Source organism: Myotis myotis, unplaced genomic scaffold (assembly GCF_014108235.1).
Source record: "Myotis myotis isolate mMyoMyo1 unplaced genomic scaffold, mMyoMyo1.p scaffold_m19_p_5, whole genome shotgun sequence".
NCBI classification, from domain to species: domain Eukaryota; kingdom Metazoa; phylum Chordata; class Mammalia; order Chiroptera; family Vespertilionidae; genus Myotis; species Myotis myotis.
The window spans coordinates 66,947,051-66,971,895 of NW_023416357.1; the positions used below are offsets into that span (position 1 = coordinate 66,947,051).

General features: G+C 50.2%; 1 protein-coding gene and 1 long non-coding RNA gene across 5 annotated transcripts in view; one reads left to right on the top strand and one right to left on the bottom strand.

The window, feature by feature from the left end:
- MCC (MCC regulator of WNT signaling pathway) overlaps nt 1-24,845 on the bottom strand; it is a 237,668-nt gene that overhangs the window by 22,850 nt on the left and 189,973 nt on the right. For all 4 annotated transcript variants that reach the window (XM_036308048.1, XM_036308049.1, XM_036308046.1 and 1 more), the window contains 6 exons: nt 21,604-21,750; nt 20,148-20,237; nt 18,932-19,080; nt 13,286-13,426; nt 11,415-11,518; nt 7,456-7,639 (listed from right to left, as the gene is read on the bottom strand). In XM_036308048.1, coding sequence (XP_036163941.1) covers nt 7,456-7,639; nt 11,415-11,518; nt 13,286-13,426; nt 18,932-19,080; nt 20,148-20,237; nt 21,604-21,750 — 815 coding nt within the window. The remainder of the gene's footprint in view (nt 1-7,455; nt 7,640-11,414; nt 11,519-13,285; nt 13,427-18,931; nt 19,081-20,147; nt 20,238-21,603; nt 21,751-24,845) is intronic.
- Nucleotides 16,034-20,529, top strand: LOC118655766. The gene is made up of 3 exons (XR_004967385.1): nt 16,034-16,386; nt 18,983-19,088; nt 19,927-20,529. It is a non-coding gene; the product is annotated as an uncharacterized LOC118655766 (long non-coding RNA).

Consider the following 24,845-nt stretch of genomic DNA (forward strand, 5'->3'; position numbering starts at 1 on the left):
CACTCCCCAGCTTCATGGCCCAGAGTAAATCACAAGCTCTCTGGGCTGCGGTGAAGTGGGATCCTCATGATCCCCGTCGCCTGCTTGTGGAAAGGGACATGGGCCCTGAAGCAGGCAGAGCCAGTGAGTGCTGCCCCAGAGCACTTGTTCTGGGGGAGGGACAGCCCCGCCACCCTCCCCCGCCCCCCAACCCCGCGCCAACACTAGACCCAGGAACTCCCACGAGGGATGTCGGACACCTGCCAGGTTACCCAGAAAACCCGTCTGAGGGAGAGCAAGGTGGCAAGTGCTTGACCTGATTTGAGAAACCACCAAGACCCACCTGGGGACAGGAGCGAGGGTGGACAAGGAGTGAGGGTGGACAAGGAACGAGGGTGGCCAGAGGCTGGCAGGCTTTGGGGTGGCCTGGAACCCTCTGGGTCCCGGGGCTTGATCCCCAGCCGGGGTCGGGGGGGGAGGTGCGGGTGAGGGGGGAGAGAGTAGGGCTTTTGTTTTACCATCTCTGCTAAGGGTTTAGAGTTCAGAGAGGAAGGAAAGGAGAAAAAAACAGAAGAGCTCTTGCACAGATCCTACCCCCGTCAGAAGCTCAGAGCTTTACAATGCTTTTACCAGGGGAAAGTTGAATTTCAAGATAAGTGCCCGGGCCCGCACCCCTCCAGCTCCCCTCTCTCCCTTCCATGACACCAGCGGGGAGCAGACCAGGCGAGGTTAATTACAATCCTGCTTTGTGCCCTTAATGTTCCACTGCGGAATATGATCATGATGATGGTAGGAGGGAAGCCACTGGCCTTTTCTCTGGCCTCCTGCAGACAAAGGCGCTGCGGTCTCCCGAGGGCTCGCTGCCCTCGCTGGGCAAGGGTTAAGTCATCCATTAACTCTCCGCCTGGAACGCTGGATGAGCTCAGTAGTCAAGAGTGAATAAATCACTTTGCAGGGTGGGAGGCGGTACGTGATCTCCGAGAGGGACTGTGGAAAGGCTGCAGACGAAGACCCAGCCCACTGCAGGATGGGGAGCTGCACAGTGCTGTGTTTTGCTCTGGTTTTGCGAGGAGCTGGGCCAGATCATGTGGGGTGTCCTTTCCGTGACGCTCTGCTTGAGCCCTCTCACGCTGGCTTTGCTCTGTGTCGGGCACTGCACCCAGGTGCCTGCAGCCGGGGAAGCCGCACTGCTCAGGCCCGGGACACCCGCCCTCTGCCTGCCTGGCCAAAGCAGGACGTGGGTGCAGGTGGACTCGAGCCCGTTGATGTCAATGATCGATCCTCTCTGCCCTTCTCCACCATGTCTCATCCTTGTGCTCAAGACAACTCCCTTGCCTGCTTTTAAGAAGAAAAATCATTATTTTGGAGCTTCCTCAGCTTGTCTTGAGAAAAAGCTAGAAGGGTGTTTCCTTTGCCTTGAAAACCAGGGATGTAATTTTCCTGAAGTTTTGTCGTTTTACTGGCCCCCAGTGAGGAGCAGCTTGTTTTCAGAAGGAAAGTGCCATGAGACTGGCCTTCTGTTTTGCTAAACACTTAGACCAGCGGTTCTCAACCTGTGGGTTGCGACCCCTTTGGGGGTCAAACGACCCTTTCACAGGGGTCGCCTAAGACCATCGGAAAACACATATGTAATTACATACTGTTTTTGTGATTAATCACTATGCTTTAATTATGTTCAATTTGTAACAATGAAAATACATCCTGCATATCAGATATTTATATTACGATTCATAACAGTAGCAAAATTACAGTTATGAAGTAGCAACGAAAATAATTTTCTGGTTGGGGGTCACCACAACATGAGGAACTGCATTAAAGGGTCGCGGCGTGAGGAAGGTTGTGAACCACTGACTTAGACGGTATTAGGAGGGAGGGGTTGGCCCACGTGACGCTTGGCCACGTCAGCCACTCCTAAGTGGCTCTGGTCCTCCGAGAAGAAGGTTGCCTCTCTGTCTCTCTATTCCTCTCGTGACAATTCTTGGTCACGAAGGACTAAACGCACTAAACACCATCCAAACTTCTGAGGTCTCTAATGCCCTCGAATGGTTATGAGAACTCTCTGGGAAGAGAAGTGGAGGTTAAATGAGGGAAAATTATAGGACAAAATGCAGGCGTGGGAAAATCTGCTGCCAGATAACCGAAGTCCTCAAAAACCGTCTGGTGCCGGAAAGGAGACGCGGCGGGGGAAACCGAGACACTGGGGAGACAGAGGCCGCATTCGGCAGCCGTTTTTAAAGATGCCGTTATAATGGTGCTGGAAGCCAGGCGCCTGTAAAACAGAAACCCTGTTCCCGACTCGGCCCCTGGGCACACACCAGGATAGACACCGTGTGTCCTGACAGCTGTACTGTTGCTAACAATGACCCTGGCATTAGGGAAATGAAACATTATAAACGATTTTCAAATCACTAATAATTGATAAAAATTAAAATATCATGGGTATTGTTTTGCCTACAGAGTAGCCCAATTGAAAAAAAATGGATGGGCCCCAGTTTTAGGCAGGGTGTGGGGGACAGGCCCTCTCAGGCCCTGGCTGCAGAGTAACTGACCACGCGCAGAGGGCTATTGGCCATTTGCAACGTCAATCATTTTTGAGCCAGCACATCCTGCTTCTTAGACCTGGTCCCACAGCAACAGCACTAGAGGGGCGGGCCCAAGGACAAGGGTGGTGGCAGCAGCAGCGTCCCATCAGTGAAAAACCGGGTACGGCTGTGCACCAGGCGGAGGCTGTTTAAATACACGGTGACTGCCACCCAAAGGAAAACTGCAGCGGCTGACAACGGGTTCGTGGAAAGATGTGTAAAAACGTAAGTGAAGGGGAAAAAGCAAGTTTCAAGGGAGTCCACGTGACAGGACCCTCATCAGGCTGAAAATGAGGTGTCACACTTTTAAAGATGCCACGTTCTGGTCTGCTGAGTGCATACCTTCTGTCTTCTTTTTGGACCTACCCCTTCTCTTCTCCACCCACGTGGCTCCTGTGGGAACAACCATGGCCACAGGTGACCGGGGGAGGCCCTTAAGCCCAGCTGGGCAAGATGTCCCTCCCCAGGATTTTCTTACTTTCACACCAGTGAAACCAGTCAGCCTCGTGCACAAAGGCAGGCGGTGTGCTGGTTTCCTGCCCTTTGGGGAGCCCGCCCACAGCAGGGGACGAAGGGGGCCAGGCAGGCTGGGTGTGGGCTGGTCTGGCTGTGCCCAGGGCCTCTCTGCCTTCACCCCGGGATGCGGCTCCTGTGTGGAGATCCGATATCCTTCCAGCAAGATCCCCTTTTGTTCAAGCTATTTCAGTCCTTTCTGTCACCGGCAACTAAGGGTCTTAACTAATAAAAAAAAATGGACCATCTGTGGGCATATACCCCAAACTGTCTGCAGTATCCTTTCCAGTGAGGGTCCTTGCATGGAGAATTTTATGTAATGCCTGGTTTTATTTTTTACAATGAGCATTTAATTCTTTTGAAATCAGGAAGTTAGGTCTTAAAACAAAAGCGCATTTCAGGTCTCTGCCTAGTTTTCATAGGACCTAACAGATAAGTGACTGAGCAGGTGTCTGAGCAGAAGGCCCGCGCACCACGCAGGCATGGTGGGGAATGGGTCTGAGCGGGACTTTAGGATTTCCAAACACCTGCAAGCGTGAACTCCACAGCTTCCAATGAACTCTTCTGAGAGATGTTTTTCAGAGACACAGAAAGGTGATGGTTACAGCAGCCGGGTCTGGTCTGACTCTTACTCCCTGCAGCTTGCTGCTGATGGTGGCATGGGCCTGTCCTAACTGGGTGGCTGTTTCAGTCCCTTCATCCTTTCAGTGGCCATGATTCCCGTCCCCAAGGAGCCTTTATCTTAATCAAGACGAGCTTAGAGGGCGAGGGCTGGGCATCCTGAGCTCCACTGGCCTCCATTCCAGTTTCGGGATTTGCCCAGGGTGGTCAGCCAGGAGGCATCCTGGCTCCTTGGCAGTGCCCAGGGCTCACCACAAGGCTGCAATCCCCATTCTCACACCATGGTCCCCACATGACAGGGGACAAAAGGGACTCAATTCTAGTCTTGGCAAGAGACTTGCTGGGCTCATTCTGTCTTAGGCACACGTCCTTTTGTAGATTGAGATAGATGACTGTGCTTCTACCAAATGAACTGAAATTGTGACGCTTGACAGAAAGGGAGGGTTTAAGAATTCCCATTTCCAACAGCTTAGTCCATTTGCCTCTCTGCTGTGATAATGTTGACAAAGTGCTCCAGGCAACCAACATTACCTAGTTACTGTCCATTAAGATGATTACACCTTCAGATGAGGCCAGGGCTCTTTTCAAGAGTAAAACAGCAGTGTCCCTGGGTTCCTGCCAACAGTCAACTGATGGGCTAGCTGCCACTTTAAAAAAAAATATATATTTTTTTTTATTGATTTCAGGAAGGGAGAGGGAGAGAGAGAAGCATCAATGATGAGAATCATTGATCAGTTGCCTCCTGCACACCCCCTACTGGGGATTGAGCCCGCAAACCTGGGCATATGCCCCAACTGGGAATCAAACCATGACCTCCTGGTTTGTATGTCAACGCTCAACCACTGAGCCATGCTGGTCGGGAGTTACCACGTTTTATTCTCCTTGCTGGTCGCTACTCTTCTGCTCCTTTCCAAAACCATGACCCTCTTGCCATCAGGAGCTGTCCGTGTGCTGCCAGGCAAGGCACCGGGGCCTGGCACTCAGCATTTCTTTCCTGAGACCCTGAGGAGCAGCTGATGGATACTCTGATTGGAATTCTCTACGCCAGTGGTTACGGTGGGGGAATGGGGATGAACGGAGCCACATAAAGCCCCAACCCAGAGAGCCCATTTTCTTTCTTTCTTCCATAAACTGGACATGGGAGGATGTCTGAACTAGAATGGCAAGATTTACAAACAAGATGAATTATTAGATGGAAGGGCTTGGTGGCTTGAGCCCATGTTCAGCATAAAGCAGTCTAGTTGTGTCATGACCTGAGAATGTGGGTGCACATGACAGCCCTGTGTGTGGTTCTTCTGTATCCACTCTGAGCTGCTCTGATTTGATTGGGTATGGGAAAGTGAACTTTTAGGAAGGACGGAGTGAAATCTGAGCTGAAGTCCTCTGTTCTTTGATGGGAAGACCCACTGGTGACTGAAACTAGTGTGAGGGCCTTTCTTCAGTGAGCTCACCCTTGGAAAGGGGCTGTGTGCTGAATGGGGCTTGACCTGCTGAGATGTGTGATCTAAAAGTAAGTGTCTTTATGAAAATTGCCTCAAAATCAAGGCTCATCTATGTCCCAGTATTTCTAACAAATTTTCAAAACCAGGATTTCCACTAAATGAATGGTGAGACTTCCCATTCCTGACTCCAAATTTGTCTCTGATTTGGATTAAAACAACGAAATTATTTTTGGGTTTGGGAGGTGTGAGCAAAAATCTGTAGCACTCGCTTTATAAGCTCCTGGAATAGCACACATTTCCTGTCAACCCAATTCTTATGCTCACTAATTCAACAGCAAGATCACTGACAAGATGAGAACGACATTCTATTCTAAATGAACACGGAAATTATGGATTGCACACATCTGGAAAAGCCATTAAGAAGATCATCTGCTTTCCGAGTTCAGACAGAAGAATCTGGTTTTTAGAAAAAAATAAATTATAATCTGTGCTTCACTGAATAAGACAATTGTTGGTGGAGTTGAGAGAAAATGAGTCTCTTGTGTCTGTGGGCACCTGGCCAAGTGCCTCGTCGGGGATGTCCCCTTTCCTGAGGCACCGGGGCCAGGACAGGTAAATGGATGCACCTGGGCAGATGACTGTGTCCTGCCGTGGGAAAGAGACGGACACAGTGAATTGCTCTCAGGCACCAAGGAGACATCAGTATTTCTCCTTTGGCTCTTGAGAGCCAATCTATCCTTATGTGGTTCTAGTCACTTAATCTGCAAGTACACACTGGGTTTTTTTTTGTGTGTGTGTGTCATATATATATATATATATATATATATATATATATATATATATATGATTTTTTACAGAGAGGAAGGGAGAGTGAGAGTTAGAAACATCAATGAGAGAGAAACATTTATCAGCTGCCTCTGGCACACCTCCTATTGGGGATGTGCCTGCAACCAAGGTACGTGCCCTTGATTGGAATCGAACCTGGGACCTTTTAGTCCACAGGCCGATGCTCTATCCACTGAGCCAAATCGGTTAGGGCTCTGTGTGTGTGTCTTTAAAAATATATTTTTATTGATTTCAGAGAGGAAGGGAAAGGGAGAGAGTCAGAAACACCAATGATGAAGGAGAATCATTGATTTGCTGCCTCCTGCACGCCCCCCCGGATCTCCCCCCCCCCCCCCCCCCCCGGGCCCAGGGATTGAGCCCACAACCCAGGCACGTGTCCTGATCGGGAATCGAACTGTGACCTCCTCGTTCATAGGTCGATGCTCAATCACTGAGCCTCGCCGGCAGGACAACACTGTGTTTTAATGCCATGAGGTCCAACCTGGTAGAGTGGGAACAATGATGCGCTTGGTGCTGAAGTCCTGGTTTGAGCCCCGATTTCCCTCTGGTCTACCAGCCCTGTGACCTTATATGGGCAAGTCACTTACATGTCTCTAAGCCCAGGTTTTTTCACCTGTGAAAATGGGGGTACGTTACCCCTCTTGTCTTTTAAGATTTAGTTATCATGTAAGAATTCCTAACAAAGTACTTCCTAGACTGAGAGCTGGTATGGAAAGGGAAGGCATTCATGTTTTTAGGGCTTCGGTGGCAAGCAAAGAGCAGATCAGTAGAAAAGGTTTCATTCAGAAGTTTCATGGACGCCCCCACCCCTCATCCAGAAGAATCCGAAAGCTCTAGCAGATTGTGCATGGCAGGTCCTCACTGCTGCCCTCCTCATCTTTTTCAAGTACTCACTTCAGTTTTCTAGATGCACAGACCCGAACTCAGGCTCATGATCGAGCATCTGTTAAGCACGTGCTATGAAGATGGCGTCACCCCTGAGACAAGAGGTGAGGCCAGGAGGCCGCTACTTCCCGGGAGGAGCTCACGGAGGACAGAGACTCAGGAGGAAGGGAGAGGACAGGGCCTAGAAACGGTGCAGGGGTCTGGGCCTCAGGTGATTAGGGTTTATTTGCAACAAATAGCTGTCCCAAATGCTCCTGGGAAATCAATCACTATAAAGAAACGGAAAACAGAAAAACAAAACAAAACAGGAGAAAGCCCTGCAGGAAGGCCGGTGCGGGTGCCATCCCACCACTTTTTTGAACAAATCACCTTCTCTCTGGGCTGCAGTTCCCACAAATGAGAAGGCCCTTTCTAACCCTCCCACTCTGACTCCCCCTTGGAGGGAGCAGGCTGCAGGCCAGGAGACAATCTGCCCTCACCCACGCCTCTCCACCCACCCCCTCCCGCCACGAGCCTGGCCACTGTGTGCCACGCCCAGTGAGCAGATGACACGTGGACACATGTCCACCTCACAGAAGCCCAGCTACCTGGTGTGGCTGTTGGAGGACAGGCTCTCCCAGGGCTGCACGCTGCAGCCGGCCACGGCGAAGGCACCCCCGCAGCTGCCGTCCAGCTTCATGAGCAGGGCCTTGGCTGCGTTCTCCGCCGTCTTCCTGCAGTCGTGGGCTCGCTTCAGCATCTGAGTGATGTTCTCATCCCCCGACTGGTCTCCTGAGAGAAGCCAATGGAGTAGTCAGCACAGGCCTAGGCACGACAAGCCTGGGAACAAGGCTGGGGGATCAGCCCTCTTTACTCAGGGCCGAGACGGCAGGGTGGGGAGGAACCAGCAGGGGCGGCCCTGCCAGACCTGGCTCTGCCACTCAGGAGCCGGGCTTAGGAAGGCTTCCCTTTGCTCTGGGCTCCACTGTCCTCATCAACAAATGAAGGGCTGGCCATTCTGAGGTCTGCTTCCAGCTCTGACAGCTATGATTTTCTAATTACCCAGGCTCCTGGCTTCTCCTCCCACCAGCCACAAGTCCGCTGCTGGGCCATTTCCCCTGTGTCGGCACTTCCCTGTGAACGAGGGCAGGGAGAAGCAGAGGGAACACTCTGTCATATCTCCGGAGCATGCAGTTCTGGTTAGAGCTCCGAGTACGCCACGGTGACAAACCTAATGGTCAAAGTGAGGACTTGAGATCAGCAATTTCTGCACCGGTGCTACCCCGACCTCCCTCTCAGCTTTGTCACGGTCAGTGGCAGCTCAAATGCCTTCAGGAGCCAGGCAACTCGCTGGAGCAAGAGGTCAGGAGTGGAGGCCACCAGCACGGAGCCAGTGAATTCCCTGCCCAGGAAAAAACTGTACTGTTGCCCTAGCCGGTTTGGCTCAGTGATAGAGTGTCAGCTCACAGACACAAGGTCCTGGGTTCAATTCCAGTCAAGGGCACGTACCTTGGTTGCATGCTCAATTCAACCCCCTGCCCTGGTCAGGGCGTGTGTGGGAGGTAACCAATCGATGTGTCTTTCTCACATTGATGTTTCCCTACCTGTCTCTCCTCCTCCTTTCCACTCTTTCTAAAAATCAATGGAAAAACATGGCTGGTATGGCTTACGTTGAGCACTGACCCATGAACCACGAAGTTACAGTTCAATTCCTGGTCAGGACACATGCCTGGGTTTCGGGCTCAGTCCCCAATAGGGGCGTGTAGGAAGCAGCTGATCAATGATTCTCTCATCACTGATGTTTCTGTCCCTCTTTTCTTCTCCCTTCCTCTCTCTGAAATCAATAAAAACATTTAAAAACAACAACCACAAAACCTGTCCTGCCCTGCCCGGTATGGGTCAGTGGTTAGAGCCTCGGCCAACTCACTGAAGGGTCTTGGGTTTGATTCCCAGACAAGGGCACATACCTGGATTGCAAGTTCGATCCCCAGCCCTGGTTGGGGCATATGCGGGAGGCAATCAATAGATGTGTCTCTGTCATATCGATGTTTCTCTCTCTCTCTCTCTCTCTCTCTCTCTCTCTCTCTCTCTCTCTCTCTCCACCCTCCTGCCTTCCACTCTCTAAAAATCAATGGGAAAATATCCTTGGGTGAGGATTAACAACAACAAAAACAAACAAACAAATAAGCAAATGTACTGGCCAAACAAGTTACCAGTTGGCTATCTCTACAGCCTAGATCCATGGTCTTCCCAATATTTTCAATCAAAATCTTATGCCAAAGCTCAAGATACAAAAATAGTAAATGTGGATCTGGCTGAAGTGGGAGGGGTGGGGTCATGCATTCAGCTGCCCCACCTTCTCAGCCCACTGTCGAGGCCCAAGGAAACTCCTCCACCCTTAGACAGTTTGAAACCCACTCGTCTAAATCCTGTAGAATGAACGTACTGAGTGCCCGCGTCATCAACAAGAAACAAAGCCCCACAGTAATGGACACTTTGGGGAAATGTCACTCACTAGTCCTCTTTGCTGAGCAGCTACATGGCTCGTTAGGGCAGGACGACAGGCCCACTGCCACTGCCGGCAGGATGGACAGAGACGGAAGGGGGACCGCTAGAAAGGAGCGGACTCAGCCTCATGGAGAGTGGGGAGCAAACGTGGGCACGCGTGTCCGCAGGGTACGGTGCCCAGGCCTCCCTCAGGCCATTTCTGACCACCTTTGTGCCTTTTTTCTTCCCACAAATAACATGTTTCCAGCCCCTACCAAGTAACTGTGGAGAGTTGATGCAAGCCTAATAACAGGTACCGTTCAAGGACAAAACGGTTTAAAACATTCCTCCGACACAAACTGGAAATAAGATGATTGATTTTTCCCCTTTACTAGTAATTGATCGGTTTTCTTAATACATATATTAAAAAAAAAAAACTTGACAGCAGGCCAAGATCATTTTAGGATCTGTTTAATATGAGGAATAAAGTTTTATGGCTCAGTTAAAAGACCCTGAAAAATGAGGTTTCTAATGGAAATGCTGGCAGAGTTTCTACTTCTGGGCTGAGATGGTAATACTATTAAAAAAACAAAACACCAGAGAGAGGAGTGGAGGATGGTCGCCCGTGCAGACAGAGGCCTGCCACCGTGCTGGGTAACGTGAAGCAGGAAATTAATACCCAGGAAACTTCCTTTCCTTCAGACGGTTTCAGGTTCCTGCCCATGTCAAATGGAAGGAGGAGAACGATGTGGGTGTTCCGTGCAAAAGCTACACCCCAGCCACCGGGGACCTGGCAGGACGGGGACACTCATTCCAGAGGTGCCCCGCGGGTGACCTTTGCAAGGCGCGTCCTGGAAGGACAAGCCCCGATGGGCTCACAGCTCCTGGCCCCCCGTCTGGGGACTCTGGGTCTGCCCACACCGCCCATCGCTGGTGACCCGGTCACTTCAGCTTTCTGGGTACTTGCTGTTACTTCTCTGAAGCTGCTGCTGCTATGAAGTGTGGGCCCAGCCTCGGTGCTGCAGAGGGAACCCCTTTCCCGATCTCTCCTGCTTCCCACGCACCAGTTCTACTGCCGACGCCTCACCTTATTACAAGGACGAGGCCGCGGTCAGGTGAGGCTTCAGCCGACGCTGCTAAGTAGGATGCCACGCTTGTCTTTTCCAATTAATGCTCCTTCGAGGGCAGTGGTTCTCAACCTGGGCTGCACATTAGAATCACCTGGGCCTCGTCCTCCGGAAATTCTGTTTCTTTGTTACTAATGTTGTGGCCCCACCCCCTAACAAAGAAACGGCATTTCCGGAGGATGAGGCCCAGAAATCAGGATGTTAAAAACATTCCCAGGTGATTCTAATGTGCAGCCAAGGTTGAGAACCACTGGTCTAGTGACTCAAAATGGAGGACAGAAGTGGGCGCAGCGCAGGCCTGGAGGGGCCAATCAGGCCGACAGGACCCCGGCCCCTGGGGCAGGAGGGGAGGTGGGCATCCACCTGTGCTCCACCTGGGGCAGGGCCGGGGTCAGCGTTCTGTGCGTGGCGAGAGCAGGGTGGGGAACCGCATCCGCTGTGCTCACAGGCACCTGGAGGCAGGTGGACGGAACGTGAGCTTCAGCCTCCCCGGGGGAACAAACCGGAGAAAGAGCACAGCCAACACAGCCTCGAGATGGGCAAAGGCGGCGTGGGCAGCGACGGGCCCTCAGCGCCCAGCACCACAGAGAAGCTGTGGAGAAGCCGGGCCCTTTCATCGCGAACCTGGGCCTCCCGCTCCGTCTGGTCCTACTGTCAGCCCGGAGAATGTGTTTCCTAAGAGGGCTTGTTTGTTTTAACTTGTCTGTAATTCTGTTTCCACTCCAGTTCTTGCTGCATTCAACATAAACAACCGACTCACTCAGTCATGAGGAACAAAACCGAAAAACACACTTGACAAGCGAATTTCACGTTGTGTGTGTGTGTGGGGGGGGGGGGGGGCGGGCGGGGGGGAGAGTTGTTCCAATGCCAGCAGCCGAGACAGGGGCAGTGGGGCAGAAGAGGCGGGGGGGAGGGGGTGACGAGGGAGAGGGACGGGGTCGGGCCACACTCACCAGGGGAGGACCCCACGCCTGCCGCCCGGAACTGCCCCAGGATGAGGCTCTGCTCGCTCTCGGCCAGCGCCAGGAGGAGTTCGTAGGCTTCTATGCACTGCTCGCTGAAACAGAGCACAGGCATCTCAGCTCGGGCTGGGCGCGGACCGCAGCCCCTTCGCCGCAGCGCTGTTCCTGCCGGCTCCAGCCCCGCGTCCTGTCAGCGAGGAAACACCCTGGACAGAGCCCAGGGGTGCCCTGCTATGCTGGGCCTCTGCCTTCTAACTTTAAACCAGGATCCAGAAAAACAGAAGAAACAATACATGTGGGAGAGGCAAGGTGGCTGCCCTTTGGGAGATCCACCAAAAGGGAAAGGTAATCCAACCCTACATGGGTGTCCACACCCCTGTTTAGTCCAGTTCCACACTGTACCAGGTGGACGGCTCCCAGGACCTCTTAAAAGACCCTGAATCAGAACCACCCAGCTAAATCACTCCTAGATTCTTGACCCTAAAAACTGTGACATAATAATCTATATATATAAAAGCCAAGTTCAAAAAGTGACCCCTTCTCATTGCTGCTGGTGACGCCCGGGTGACCCACATGGAGCCACAGGGAGCCATATCCACGTGCATAGTGCCAAGTGGTCTGGGACAAGATGCCCGTGAAAATCCACCCCTAAGCAAATAACTGACCAGCGTCTTCCCGCTGAGTAGGGGAAATATTGCTTAACTCAACAGACCATCTGTTTTTTGATTGCCTTTCCTTTCATCTTCCTTCACTGAGAGATAAGGAAAAGGGCCCCATCAGGAGCCCTGGGTGCTGGCAGCGCCCCCTCCCAGGGTAGAGACGCGGGGATGGAAGGCAGCCTGGGGTGTGGAGCAGCCTGGTTCGGCGTTAGCCACACTGGGCTACCTGTTTGCTCTGGTGTGCCTGTGAGCAAGTGCGCCTGCTCTCTTGTATATTTTGGTTTGATTTTGTTTCCTGAAGAAACAATGTTTCTTAAAACAATATTGTACTTTTTAGAGGATGCCAAGAGGAAGATACAATCACTACGCTGGGAACCTGGCAAGCATGCATAGGTGGTGACACTAATAACATAGACCTATGAAGACAGTCATAGGCATACCTTGGTAGCTATTAAAAAGCAGCCATTTCAAAGTAGATAAATTCCAAAGATGATGAGGCTTAAAAGAGGTGGTACATTCATACTCGTTCATCAGCGAATGCATCATAGTTACTCAGACTGGCTTGTTTTTATGGGAAAAACGGGCGGCTCACCTGAGGAGCCATGAAAATATTCTTATCCTTTGACCTACAATTCCTGCTTCAGGTATTTTATCCCCAGGAAAATGTTAAAGAGAATGAAGATATTATCTGCATTAAATTGTTCACCATAGAATTATTTTCAGTGTCAAAGCCTGCACAAGTCTTTCAGAAAAATGGTTAAATAAAAAAACAATCTATAAACCTGATGCAGGGGATCCAGCCAAAGTGCATGGAGACTCCTAAGCAACATTACACAACTGTAACACGCTGAAGAAATGGAATGCACTAGATTTACAACGACGTAAAATATGTATGACTATGAATACATACTGAAAAGAACAAATGAATATGTAATGCAAGATTGATATTTTGATTGACGTTACTCGAGTGAAATAACACTTTAGTTGAATGTGCTGGCAGACACATACTTCTTTACTAACACCATGCCCATTACTCTTGTTTCCTTAATGGCGACAGGGTGCTCATTGATTTTCAATATGTATCACACGAGTGTTTGCTGGTCCAGCCCCCCAGGATGTCCTCTAAAAGCCTGCCTTCCACTGTCTGCAGAAGGTGACTGCGATGCCTTTCTGCGTGACAGCGGCCCGCCCCTCCCGTCCCACCTGTACTGCAGGGCCAGCCGCAGAGCTGTGGCGTTGGACTCGTATTTGCCCACCAGCATGCTCATCCTCTCGGCGTTGCTTTTGCATTCTTCCAGGGTCATGGTCAGGAGGTCATTTTGGGATTTGAGGTGTTCAATGCGGCTACAAAGGAAGAAAAACCTCTTTCACAATTTCACACGAGGATCACAATTCATTTGCCAAGATTTCAGTCGTCTAATCTGGCCTCAGGCTGGAAATGCAGGTTAGGGTGTGAGCCCGTCAGGAGTGTTAGCAAATGTAACTGGCATGGAACAAATAAAAGGAAGTGACTGTAGGTAAAAGGGTCACTGTGCGAATTAGAAATAGGAATAAGCGCCCAGTTACTGCCCACCCAGCCTTCGGCCATGTACCGGGAAAGGAGCTGGCTGCGTGGCCTCACTTCACTTATCTACTTCAATAAACCACTTTCCGCGAGGACAGACGGACACAGCATCCTAGTGATAGCGACCACGCGCTGAGCCTTTGCTCAGTAACCCTCTCCGTCGCCCTTTGAATTAAGTATTGTTATCTCCATTTCTCAGAGGAGGACGTGGAGGCACAGAAAAGTCAAGCACCTTGTCCTGGCGTTTGAACCAGGCAGTTTGACCCCAGAGCCTGTGCTCTGAACTGGTAGCTACAGAGCAGAAGCAAAGGTGAGTTAGCGAGAGAGAGAAACCGCCCTGCAGGCCTCAACGGGAAGAGGACCAGGAACTGCGGGGTGTGTCCACCGCTCCTTCCAGGTCGACAACCTGCGGCTGCTAACTCCCAACAGGACAAGCAGTGGGGACGCTGGGCTTTACAGGAATCAGAACTACACATTCAGAGCAGATGAGCTTATGGCAAAATCAGAAAAGCACCAGCCTTCAGCTCCTCCGTTTTCTGTCCCAGGACACCCACCCTCTAGGTACAAGGATTCTTTTCCCCGGGACACACCTTTTGTAGTGCTCTGACCACCAAGTCTTACAGAGACACTCAAAATGCAAGTGACTCTTGCCATGTTAAAAGGCGTGAGAATCAATCTTACAACCACATATCTGAGCACAGAACACAGAGACTCACCCACATGGGAGATGCCTAGGGAACGCTAAGACAACCGTGAGGCGTAGGCAGCTCCAAGGTCAGTTTGATGTAAGGTGTTACAAGAACATACTTTTCTATCCTTGTCCACAGTCCCTACTTTCTCATTACCTTTCAGCTTGCTTCTGCATACATTTGGTCCCCACGAATCAGAGGAAACTGTTTTCCAGCTCCCAGACCTGTGTGGCCAAAGCCGTCTTAGAGGCCTTCTAGGGAACACCCCGTGAATGGGCCACTCCTTCCTCTTAAAATGGTCTCCTTCGCTTGGGCCATGACAGGTCTCTGCGGGTTTTCCTCCTGCCTTAAAGGCTATTTCTTCTGTCTCCTTTGCTGGCTCCTGTTGTCTATAAAAGCCGTGAGTGTTGGCATTTCCTCAGGACTCAGTCCCTGACCCCCTCCTCTGTCAACACTGTCCCCCTGGGGGTGCTGTTATCCAGTCCGATGGCTTTAACAGGCATCTATATTCCCATGGCTCCCACATTTCCCCAGCCCAGACCTCTCTTCCGTTTACTGATTTTTCCATTTGGTTGTCACAGGGACACCTCAGATTTAACACTCCCAAGTAGGACTCTTGATTTTCCCCAAACCTTGTCTTCCCTCAACTCAGTCAATGCCTCCATCATCTACCCACCCACACAGGTGAGCTACCTGAGGATCTTTGAGACCGTTCCTTTCTCTCAGATCCAGCTCTAAACCAGATACAGTTTCCCTTGATTTTACCAGTAAACATATCCTGCCCCTGCCCCTTCACATCCTCTCCGTTTTGGCCATGCGGGCCCACTGCAGACTCTCTCTGCTTCTGCTCTGGCCCCACCCTTTCCATTCCTCACACCCGAGTGATCCTTCAAAATTTAGATCAGATCTGTTCCCCCCTCCCTACTTAACACCCTCAAACGGCGTTCACTGACACTTAGAATAAAGAGTATACTTTGTCCTTGGCCTCAAAATCCATATCCCACCCAGCCCTGCCTATTCTGCCCCCTTCTCTCATGTAACTCCACCTCTCACTTACTCTATTTTAGTTCCATTGGCCTCTGGACATTTCCTACTTCATGCCAACCTCGAGTGAGCATGATTAAGTTGGCGCATAAGACACTTCTTACTTTGCTGCATGGGTGCTCCTTTTTCCTCTTAAAATCTCAACTTAAACATTTCCTCTTCCGAGATGCCTTCCCTGGCCACTTCTCAAAAATCAATTCTCCCTGTCATTCTACCACAGGGTCCTGGTGACTCGGAGCTTTCTTATGATCCTATTCCTTTGCGTTTTGTCTAGCTCCCTAACAGAATATAAGCTCCGTCACCGCAGGGACCGTGTCTGTTTTACTTTCTTTTGCCTGCCAAATAGCTTAGCACATAGTGGGTTAAATGAGGAAGCACTTTTGAGGAGTATGACTCTCCCTCCCCAACACACACACACAAAGTTAAAGGCTGTCATTGTTTGGAGCGTAAGGGGCCTCCAACGTTGCCATACGTAGCTAAATAACAGACGTGAGGGCCTACTGTTAGATTATTTTTAAGAACTCCCATGTTATAGCTGCAGCTATGACTGAGAGAGGACAATGGAGGTAAGGTCAAAGGGCAGGGCTTGGGTTTCTGACGAGGCTAATTCGTAGCTCTGGACTGGGGCGGGTCACTCATCCTGGAAGCCTGTGTTTTCTCATTTGCAAAATGGGACGATTGCGCCTCCCACGGTGATGGTTTAAGTGGTTGTCTGTGAGAGCCCCTTGTAAACTGTTACCACCACGACAATGTGAGCTACAGCACCAAATATCCCCTCCTTCTTTGGTGTCTTCTAGGTGCACATCATTGAAGAGAAAGGAGCCTCCTTCAAGTTCAACTACAAAGCAGGCTTGTTAAATCCCAGAATCTGAGGAGAGGAGATCCTCACTAAAGGCAGGGCCCCTGAGGCAGCTGACTTCATTAAATTGCAAAGGGCACATCTGCTTCCATTTTTAAGGGCCCCCGGGCCTGGGGTACGAAGAGGGCTGCTGCTTCCCTGCTACAAGGTAATCGCCAGGACTGCCACTCTTAGTATTTTGGATTTAATACGGAAACCATTTAATTTCAAGATTTAAAATGACCTAGATTTGCCACATCTCCTTCGTTCCCAAGCACTATCTTAAACAGTTTCAAGTCAGGGAGGACTAACACAGTAATTCAATTTATTCAGGTTTGTCACGCGCAAGGGGAATGGTATTAAGCAACGGTGGATGGGAAGGGCCTGCGCATTTCTTCCTGGTTAGCTCATAAGCCTTTCCAGTTCTTACTGTGCCCTCCCACTGAAGATTGGGGGGTCGAGGCAGCCTTATCACACTCGGGTGAGACTCAACAGACCATTCTGCCACCCGGGACCGACTCTGAGTCAGTGTGGTTACCATGGTCTGGCTCTGGTCTTTTGCTCTTTTTTTTTTTTTTTTTTTTTTTTAGCAGCTCTGTCTCTTTGCTGAAAGGACACATGAGCCAGTCTTTGCCCAGAGGCAGGAGAGCAAACTCAAACTACCTCTGTCATGAGACTTGGGAGGAATCCATAAAATTAGGAACATGGTAAACTGTTCTAAGTAAGATAGAATATACGTACTGAGGGTTGTGCACATTTGCAAAAACCATAAGTAAAATTAGGCAACCCTCAGTTAGAGCAGGGAGGTTAGGCCAGCACACCCTGCTAACCGCAGGAGTGCCTCTATCAGATTGCCATGGCTGGCTCCTGGTGCCTCTGGGATGCTGACTCAACATTCCAGAACTTTCTCTGTGGTTCTCGGCAGCACAGGCCTGCATGCTTGGTAGCCATGTTGTCATTCTGACCTACTTGTCATCCTGAATGAAATGCTCCGGGAATTACAACATAATTTCCAATGGACAGTGCCAAATGAAAAGGCCGGCCCCTCGTTCATAAATTAAAAATTTAAAACAGCCCAGCAGGCATGGCTCAGTGATTGAGCATCAACCTATGACCCAGGAGGTCATGATTTTATTCCTGGTCAAGGCACATGCCCAGGTTGTGAGCTTGATCCCCACTGTGGGGAGTGCAAGGACAGCCAATCAATGATTCTCTCTCATCATTGATGTTTCTCTCTCTCTCTCTCTCCCTTCCTCTCTGAAATCAATAAAAAAAAAATATATATATATAAAAAGCCTGTGATCAGAACGCCGTAATGACCAGAACGACTGGTCACTATGATGCCCACTGCGGCCAGTGAACCAGACGATTCGGGGGTTGGACGGGCCGGCCAACCTCCCACAGCTCCTCCCCCAGCTGCTGACACCCAATCAGCCCCCCATTTGGGGGTGGGGCTAGCTGGCTCACCACCCACAGTCCCTCCCCATGGCTGGCTCTGCCCCCAATCAACCCCCCAATCCCAATCAGGGGTGGGGTCTGCCAGCCATCGCCTGCAGCCCCTCCCCACAGCTGGCCCGGCCCTAATTGGGGCGGGCCGGCCAGCCAACCTCATGCCATCTTTGCCCGACAGGCCTGGCCCTGATCCGCCAATTGGGGCCAGCCCAGTTGGCCCACATCCGTGCATGAATTTGTGCACTGAGCCTCTAGTCCAGTGGTTCTCAACCTCTGGCCCTTTAAATACAGTTCCTCATGTTGTGACCCAAACATAAAATTATTTTCGTTGCTACTTCACAACTGTAATGTTGCTACTGTTATGAATCGTCATGTAAATATCTGATATGCAGGATGGTCTTAGGCGACCCCTGTGAAAGGGTCATTTGACCGCCAAAGGGGTCGTGACCCACAGGTTGAGAACCACTGCTCTAGTCCTATATAATAAAGAGGTAATATGCAAATTGACTGTCACACCCTCGCACAAGATGGCCGCCCCCATGTCATCACAGATGGCTGCCATAAGATGGCCAGCAGGGGAGAGCAGTTGGAAGTGACCAGGCCTGCAGGGGAGGGAGGGCAGTTGAGGGCGATCGGGCTGGCAGGGGAGGGCAGTTAGGGGTAATCAGGCTGGCAGGGAGCAGTTAGGCATTGATCAGGCCAGCAGGGGAGTGGTTAGGGGGAGATCAGGCTGGCAGGCAAAAGTGGTTAGGGACAATCAGGCAGGCAGCAGGTGAGCAGTTGGGAGCCAGGAGCCCCAAATTGTGAGAGGGATGTCTGACTGCCAGTTTAGGCCTGATTGGGCCTTAACTGGCAGTCAGACATCACCCAAGAGGTCCTAGATTGGAGAGGGTGCAGGCTGGGCTGAGGGACACCCTCCCCCCCCGCCCCCCCCCCGCCAGTGCACAAATTTCATGCACTGGGCCTCTAGTATGTGTGTGTGTGTGTGTGTGTGTGTATAATTTAAAACAGTGAGAGCAGAGCAGTAAAGCAAGTGTGGGGTCCTTCTGAGTACGAGGCCCCACACATTTGAGTCTCAGGTCTCCCACCTGTAAAGTCAGCCCCGTCTGCTCTCTGTAAGTGCTCCTTTGAGGAACAAGGTGGTAGAACTCCCACCCACCAGCCTGACAGCATCACAGCACCACAATACACAAGGCCACTTCAATTGATCTTTGCAAAGGGGCAGCTCCCACCATCACACAAGTATACAGGTTGCCCTTTACCTGTTCAACCGCTCCGTTTCCACCTCAAACTCTCTAATTTTGCTTTCGGAGATGGCAGATCCATGTGAGTAGAGAGTTTGGAAGATCTCCTGGATGTTGGAGCAGTCCTGAAGAGAGTGGGCCAGGTGTTCCGCCACGCTGCTGGATACCTGTACAGGTGAGATTGAATCCCCGTTGGGACAGTGTCGCTTCAGGAACCCTGACCCCCAGGCCTGCTTTGCATGAAAAACTATTTAAAGCTTTTATTCCTGAGGATCAGGCCCCAGGAGATGGCTACCCTGATCTTTCTCGGTTTGTATATGATTCTAGTGCAGAAAGCTAACTACGTGCTGTGAAAGCAATACAGATACAGGACCAAAACACAGCTGCATCCTTCACATGCTTGCTGCGGGGATAATGCCCCCTGAGAGTCCTTCACGTTTTGGATACTAAGCAGAGTGTGGACTCCCTTCCCCCTTCCTTAACGCCTGCCACTCCAGGCCCTTGTCCCTGACTGCTATAGCCACGGAGAGTGGCCGACTCCTTTAATTTCACAGTTTAAATTTGGCATGGAATCTGGATGCATGCAAATTTTGCTCAGCGTAGAATTCTAAATTAGGGCCTTAAAAGTGCTATTCAGACTCTCTCCACCCCTGAGGATCTAACAGCTGGCTCTCCTAACTTTATCCCCAATCCTAAAAGGTATTCCTCAGGGAACCTGAACCCCTGCCTTTCCACCATCCATCAGCCTAGCCCCGGGGGCTGGCAGGTTCTACAAATGAGCACTCTGGGGCTGGGCTAGAGGGTCCTGGTCTGTCAGAGCACTGGGCTTCACTTCAAAGGCAGCGTTTGTCCCCACTGGAGAGGGCACTGCCTTTCAAGGGGATGTGAAAAAGGTGAAGTTCTTTTAGGGCTTCCTGGCTCAGTGTCTGGGGAGCAGGCGATAGAAAGCGAACAGTTCCAGACTTTCACATACATCACCAGCAACTAGACTTAAATCATTTCTTTCTGAACAGTTTCAAGTTGAGGAAAAAAGTCTCCCTTAAAGCTGAAGAAGTAATTCACCATGTGGAAACCACTGTGTATTTTAATCCTACTCTGGGAGGAAATCGTAATTTATTATTATAATTAACTGGTTCACTGGAAATGAACTTTGGAAGTTCCTCCATGATCTCTAAACCATTGTCTGTGTAGCTCTATTGGGAATGTTCTGGCCTTGCTTCTCATGGACACTCACCCCGATGCTGCTGATTTCTGAGCCCAGGACGGGCCGATCAGACGATGAAGATTCAGACCTGGTCTTGGATAGCTTCACCCTCTCGGCAATCTTAAAAAGCAAAAGAACAAACTATCAAAAAAAGGACAAGTCATTCCCTAGATAAACTGTTCACACAGTTTATATCGGCATACTGGTTAACCATGGTAACTAAACTGATTAATATCTTAAAAACTGTAGGGAGTGGCTATAGGGTCAAGCCTCAGACTGACCTGTGGCAGAGCCACATACAAGCCTCAGCTTGGAGGACAGAGCCCTCCTAGCACAATTAAGCTTGACCTTATAGTCCCCCCTTATTCCTAGGTAGCTAATTGGCTGTGGGAGGTGCAGCAAGTGCTGCCAAAACAAGGCTTGAGTAACAAAATAGATTTGAAACTCGCAAGAACATTGTAAACATGTTGACCACTCCCCTTGTTTTGCTTTGTGTGATCTGACTATAAAATAAAGCTTGGGCTTACAGGCTGGGTCACTGTTTCCTCATCCAGGCACAGTGATCCTACATGGCCCCAACTGCATTCTCTTGTCTTTCTTCTTTAATCCTTCACCACCCCTCCTCAGGTTCACCCCTGGCTGTGGTTCAAAAAACAACTCACTTGTCCAATTTTTCTACCATCCATTTAACCCAGGGTTTTTCAACCCTAGCACCGCTGACATTTTGAGCGGGTGCTCTTTGTGGTGGGGGCTGTTCTGTGCATTGTAGGATGTTTAGCAGCATCCCTGGCTTCTAGTCACAAGATACCAGCAGCACTCCAGTTGTGACCATCAAATCTGTCTCCAGATACTGCCAACTATCCCTTGGGGGACAAAATCACTTCTGGTTGAGAAACACTGTTTTGACCTAAAGTACACAACTTGATGGTTGAGACTGATCTTCTTGTGGAGACTGGCTGGTGACTAGGGAAGAGGAAAGGTACAGTTTGAACGGTCTCTCTAGGATGGACTCAACATATGAGCCTAGAGCTGTGGCAGAGAGTGGGAGGGACTACTTCTCACAGCGACCGTGGCCACCCATCTTAACCTTTTTCCTGCTGGCAGCGCTGGCAGTCCTATGAGTGGGGAGACCGTGGTTCTTCACGTAGGGTCCCCTCCTGGGCTGAACCTTAGTCCTCGTGAGCAGCTCTGCATCCACTCTTTAGTGTTGTAGAACCTGACAAACATCTCCCTCTCCACAGTGAACTGTCAGTGGAGACATGCTCCAGCTGGCTGATTAATGGGAGCTGGAGTCCAGGCTGCAGGTCAGAGAGACTTAAAACTACTAGTGGGTTATCTCTCCCTGCAGCTCCAGCGTGGGAGGCCTGTGTGGGACTCTGGGGAAGCCCCTGGGGCATCTGAGCTCATCACAGACCTGCACAGTGGCCACCTCGGTACAGGCTGGTGCCTCCAGATAACAGGAGGTGCGCTGCCCCCAGAAGCTCACCTTGGCGATGGGGATGTCATTGCTGCTGCTACTCGTGCTCAGCTCCCCGGTGCTGGGGTTAACGGGGCGGTTGGTGGAAGTGAGGCGGCCGGGGCTGGAGGGCCCTGTCGCCTGCACGCTCTGCAGTCGGGTCTGAAGCTCTCGCACCTGAAATAATAATAATAATAATAATAATAATAATAATAATAATAACAACAACAACAACAATAATAATAATTAATTAATAATGCCTTTAGACACAGTGGGTGGATTCCCTGGCCATATAGTGGATGTAGGACACTGATCTACATTATAGAATCAGCTTCACTGACAAGCTAAGTTGGTTGAGTCCATATTCGTGTCACTGTGTTCTTTTTTTAAAAAATATAATTGGCTCTTTTAATGTTATCTCTCTTTTTTAAGGTATCACTGTATTCTTCATTAGACTTGCCATGGCCATCATCTGTGTTCCATAAATATAAGAGGGGCATGTTGTCTAAGGCACTGGAAGCTGCCAGCAGAGGTAGAGCAATCCTCTCTAAGGAAGTCTATTCCTCATGTGCCTCACGCTGTGCCGGGCACTGCAGACGAGGAGCCAGGATGGAATCTCCACTCTCATGGAGCTCCGAGCTCCGAGGAGGGAGACTAATCAATTCAACACAGTGCACACTGCGGGCTATAAACGTCCGGGTCAAGTGGTGTAGGAAGCAGAGAAGGGGAAGGGTATGCCTCCATCTGAGATGACCAGGGATGGGTTCAGGAGGGAGTGGTACTCAGCAGTCTGACAGGTGGACAGGGCTGGCTTTGGTGGTGGCGTGGGTGAGTGGGGCAGGGGGAACAGCCTACACACAAGCACAGGCATTATGCTGACGCGCTGCGTTTGAAGAACTGCAGGTAGAAGAGAGATGTGAACTGGCAAGGAGGCGAGGCTAAGGTGGAGACAGAGGTGGCACCTGCAAGATGGGCTTATCCCTGAGGCAGTGGGAAGGAATATCTAAATAGTGCTTTTGTATAAAAATGAACAACAGGGCCCTCTGAAGGATACTTAGAACACACATTTACCTGCACAGAATTTAAATGTTCAAATCCTGCTTCTCTCTGCTGACGGTTCAGTGATAAGTAAGTGAAGACTGTAGAAACCGGTCTTTCAGATGACCTGGATCACAGCTTTGTCACTGTGTACAGTGTCTATCTTAAAGGGCAAACTGACTGCAGCACCCATACGCCCTTGCAAAAGGGTGACGGGCTCTAGCAAATGGCCACAGGCCCTGCTGGAAAGAATTAGCACCAGGATATCGAAGGCAGGGCTTCCCAAACTTGTAGGTGCACCAGATGTCCAGGGCTGGTGAAAACACAGCATCCCCTGGGGGCTCTGACTGAGCAGATTCGGAGAAAGCCCAGGAGCCTGCACACCCAACAAGCTCCCAGGAGGTCAGACGCTCCCGGGAAGGGGCCCACGTCCTCAGCAGCACTGGCCTGCGGCACTTCCAGGGCCACGAGCCCTTTAGTCCCAGAGGCAGGAGGAGCAGAACTGATCCTGTGGCCCTGGCGCCAAACCCCGAGAGGCAAACCCTTCTCTAAAAGCGGCTGAAAAGCTTTCATATTAAGTACTTTGGATGTCTCCATCCAGCTAAAGTGGGAACCAAAAGTAATTGAAATTTCAATAATTTATTAACATGTTAGAAGCCAAATAGGAAAATTCCCTGGGAGCAAAGTGCATTCGATAGTAACACGCCAGACACAGGGCTGACCTCAAAAGAGTTAAAGACCAGAGGACACACGCCTGTCAAAGCTGAATGGTGTTGCTGGTGAGAGATACAGGGCCCATTATGAAATGTGCCCTACAGACCAAGAATGGGCGTAGTGTGGATGCCTCATTGCACGCTATGGTGAAGGGAGGGGGCCCGTTCCCCGCTCAGGCCTGCTACCCGGCACTAGGGAAACCTCCCTAATGAAGACCGTGGATTTCAATTTCTATTGCTGTGGAAGTCTAGGAGGCCCTGAGTAACAACAATGTTAACACCACTCCTCAAGCTAAAGAGTGTCTGAGTCACTCGCAACACAATCAGTGATCTGTGCCAAGAACCCCAACTGGCCCACTCATCTTGCTTTTTAAAAAATACAAACTGTCCTGGGCAACTTATACAAACTTCATTAAAGCTTCCCATGTTTTAAAAAATGTTTCTCCTTCTTATCACTAAAGCAAAACGTGTTCACTATGGAGACTTTAGATGACACTGAAAAAATGAAAACAGAGAAAGCACATGTTCTTTCTTACTCTACAGAGACATTTACTCTGAGTCGTTTTCCACGGCGTACTAGTGCACAGGCATGCATGCTTAAAGTAGTCCCTACATCTAAATACCCATTTTCATTGAAAAGCTTTGGACCCGAAGAATGTCTTTGAGAACTAGAGGATGATAAACATGTTTATTTTGGTCTATGCTTTATTATGTAATGATCATTGTTAGGCAGTGAAAAAAATCCAGCCGAGGTGAGTGGGATGAGTCCGTCATGAAAAGAGAGAGAGCTGGCTGAGTTAAACAGCCTTTTCTCCCTTCTTGATTTGGGCTCTGGAAGGGTAGGGGTGTGTGTGTGTGTGTGTGTCTTAATTTCAATGCACAGAAATGAAGGCTAGAGTTGGCTGGGTCAGCCTAGGTAAGGCTCAGGAAGGGAGGAAACACAGCTGTTAGACCCTCACTTTTATACTCACATATCACAGGTTGGAGTGTGTTCCCCTAAAATATATGTCCAGGTTCTAACCCCAGGTACCTGTGAATATGACCTTATTTTGAAATACGGTCCTTGTAGATGTCATTAAGTTAAGAAACTCAAGATGAGCTCATTTTGAATATGGCGCAGGCCCTAAATCTAATGACTGGGGTCCTCACACGGAAAAGGAAGGGGAGATTTGAAACAGACCCAGGGAAGAAGGTCAGGTGAAGACAAAGGTCATGTGAAGGTCAAGGTCGTGTGAAGGTGAAGGTAAGAACACCAGGAGTGGCCAGAGGCTGGAGGAGGCAGGAAGGAATCTCTCTTAGAGCCTCTGGGAGGACAGCCCTGCCAACAACCTGATTTTGTGGATTCTGAGCTGTGAGAGAATGTGCATCTGTTGTTTTATGTTTGAAGTAATGAACTAATATACCCACCTTATATTGAAGGTATTTTATTAGAGAAAATAGGGTGGAGTAAAAGTAGGTTTACAGTTGTAAGCAAAACACAGAGTTTATTCCTGTATTATTATGTATTAATTATTGTATTAT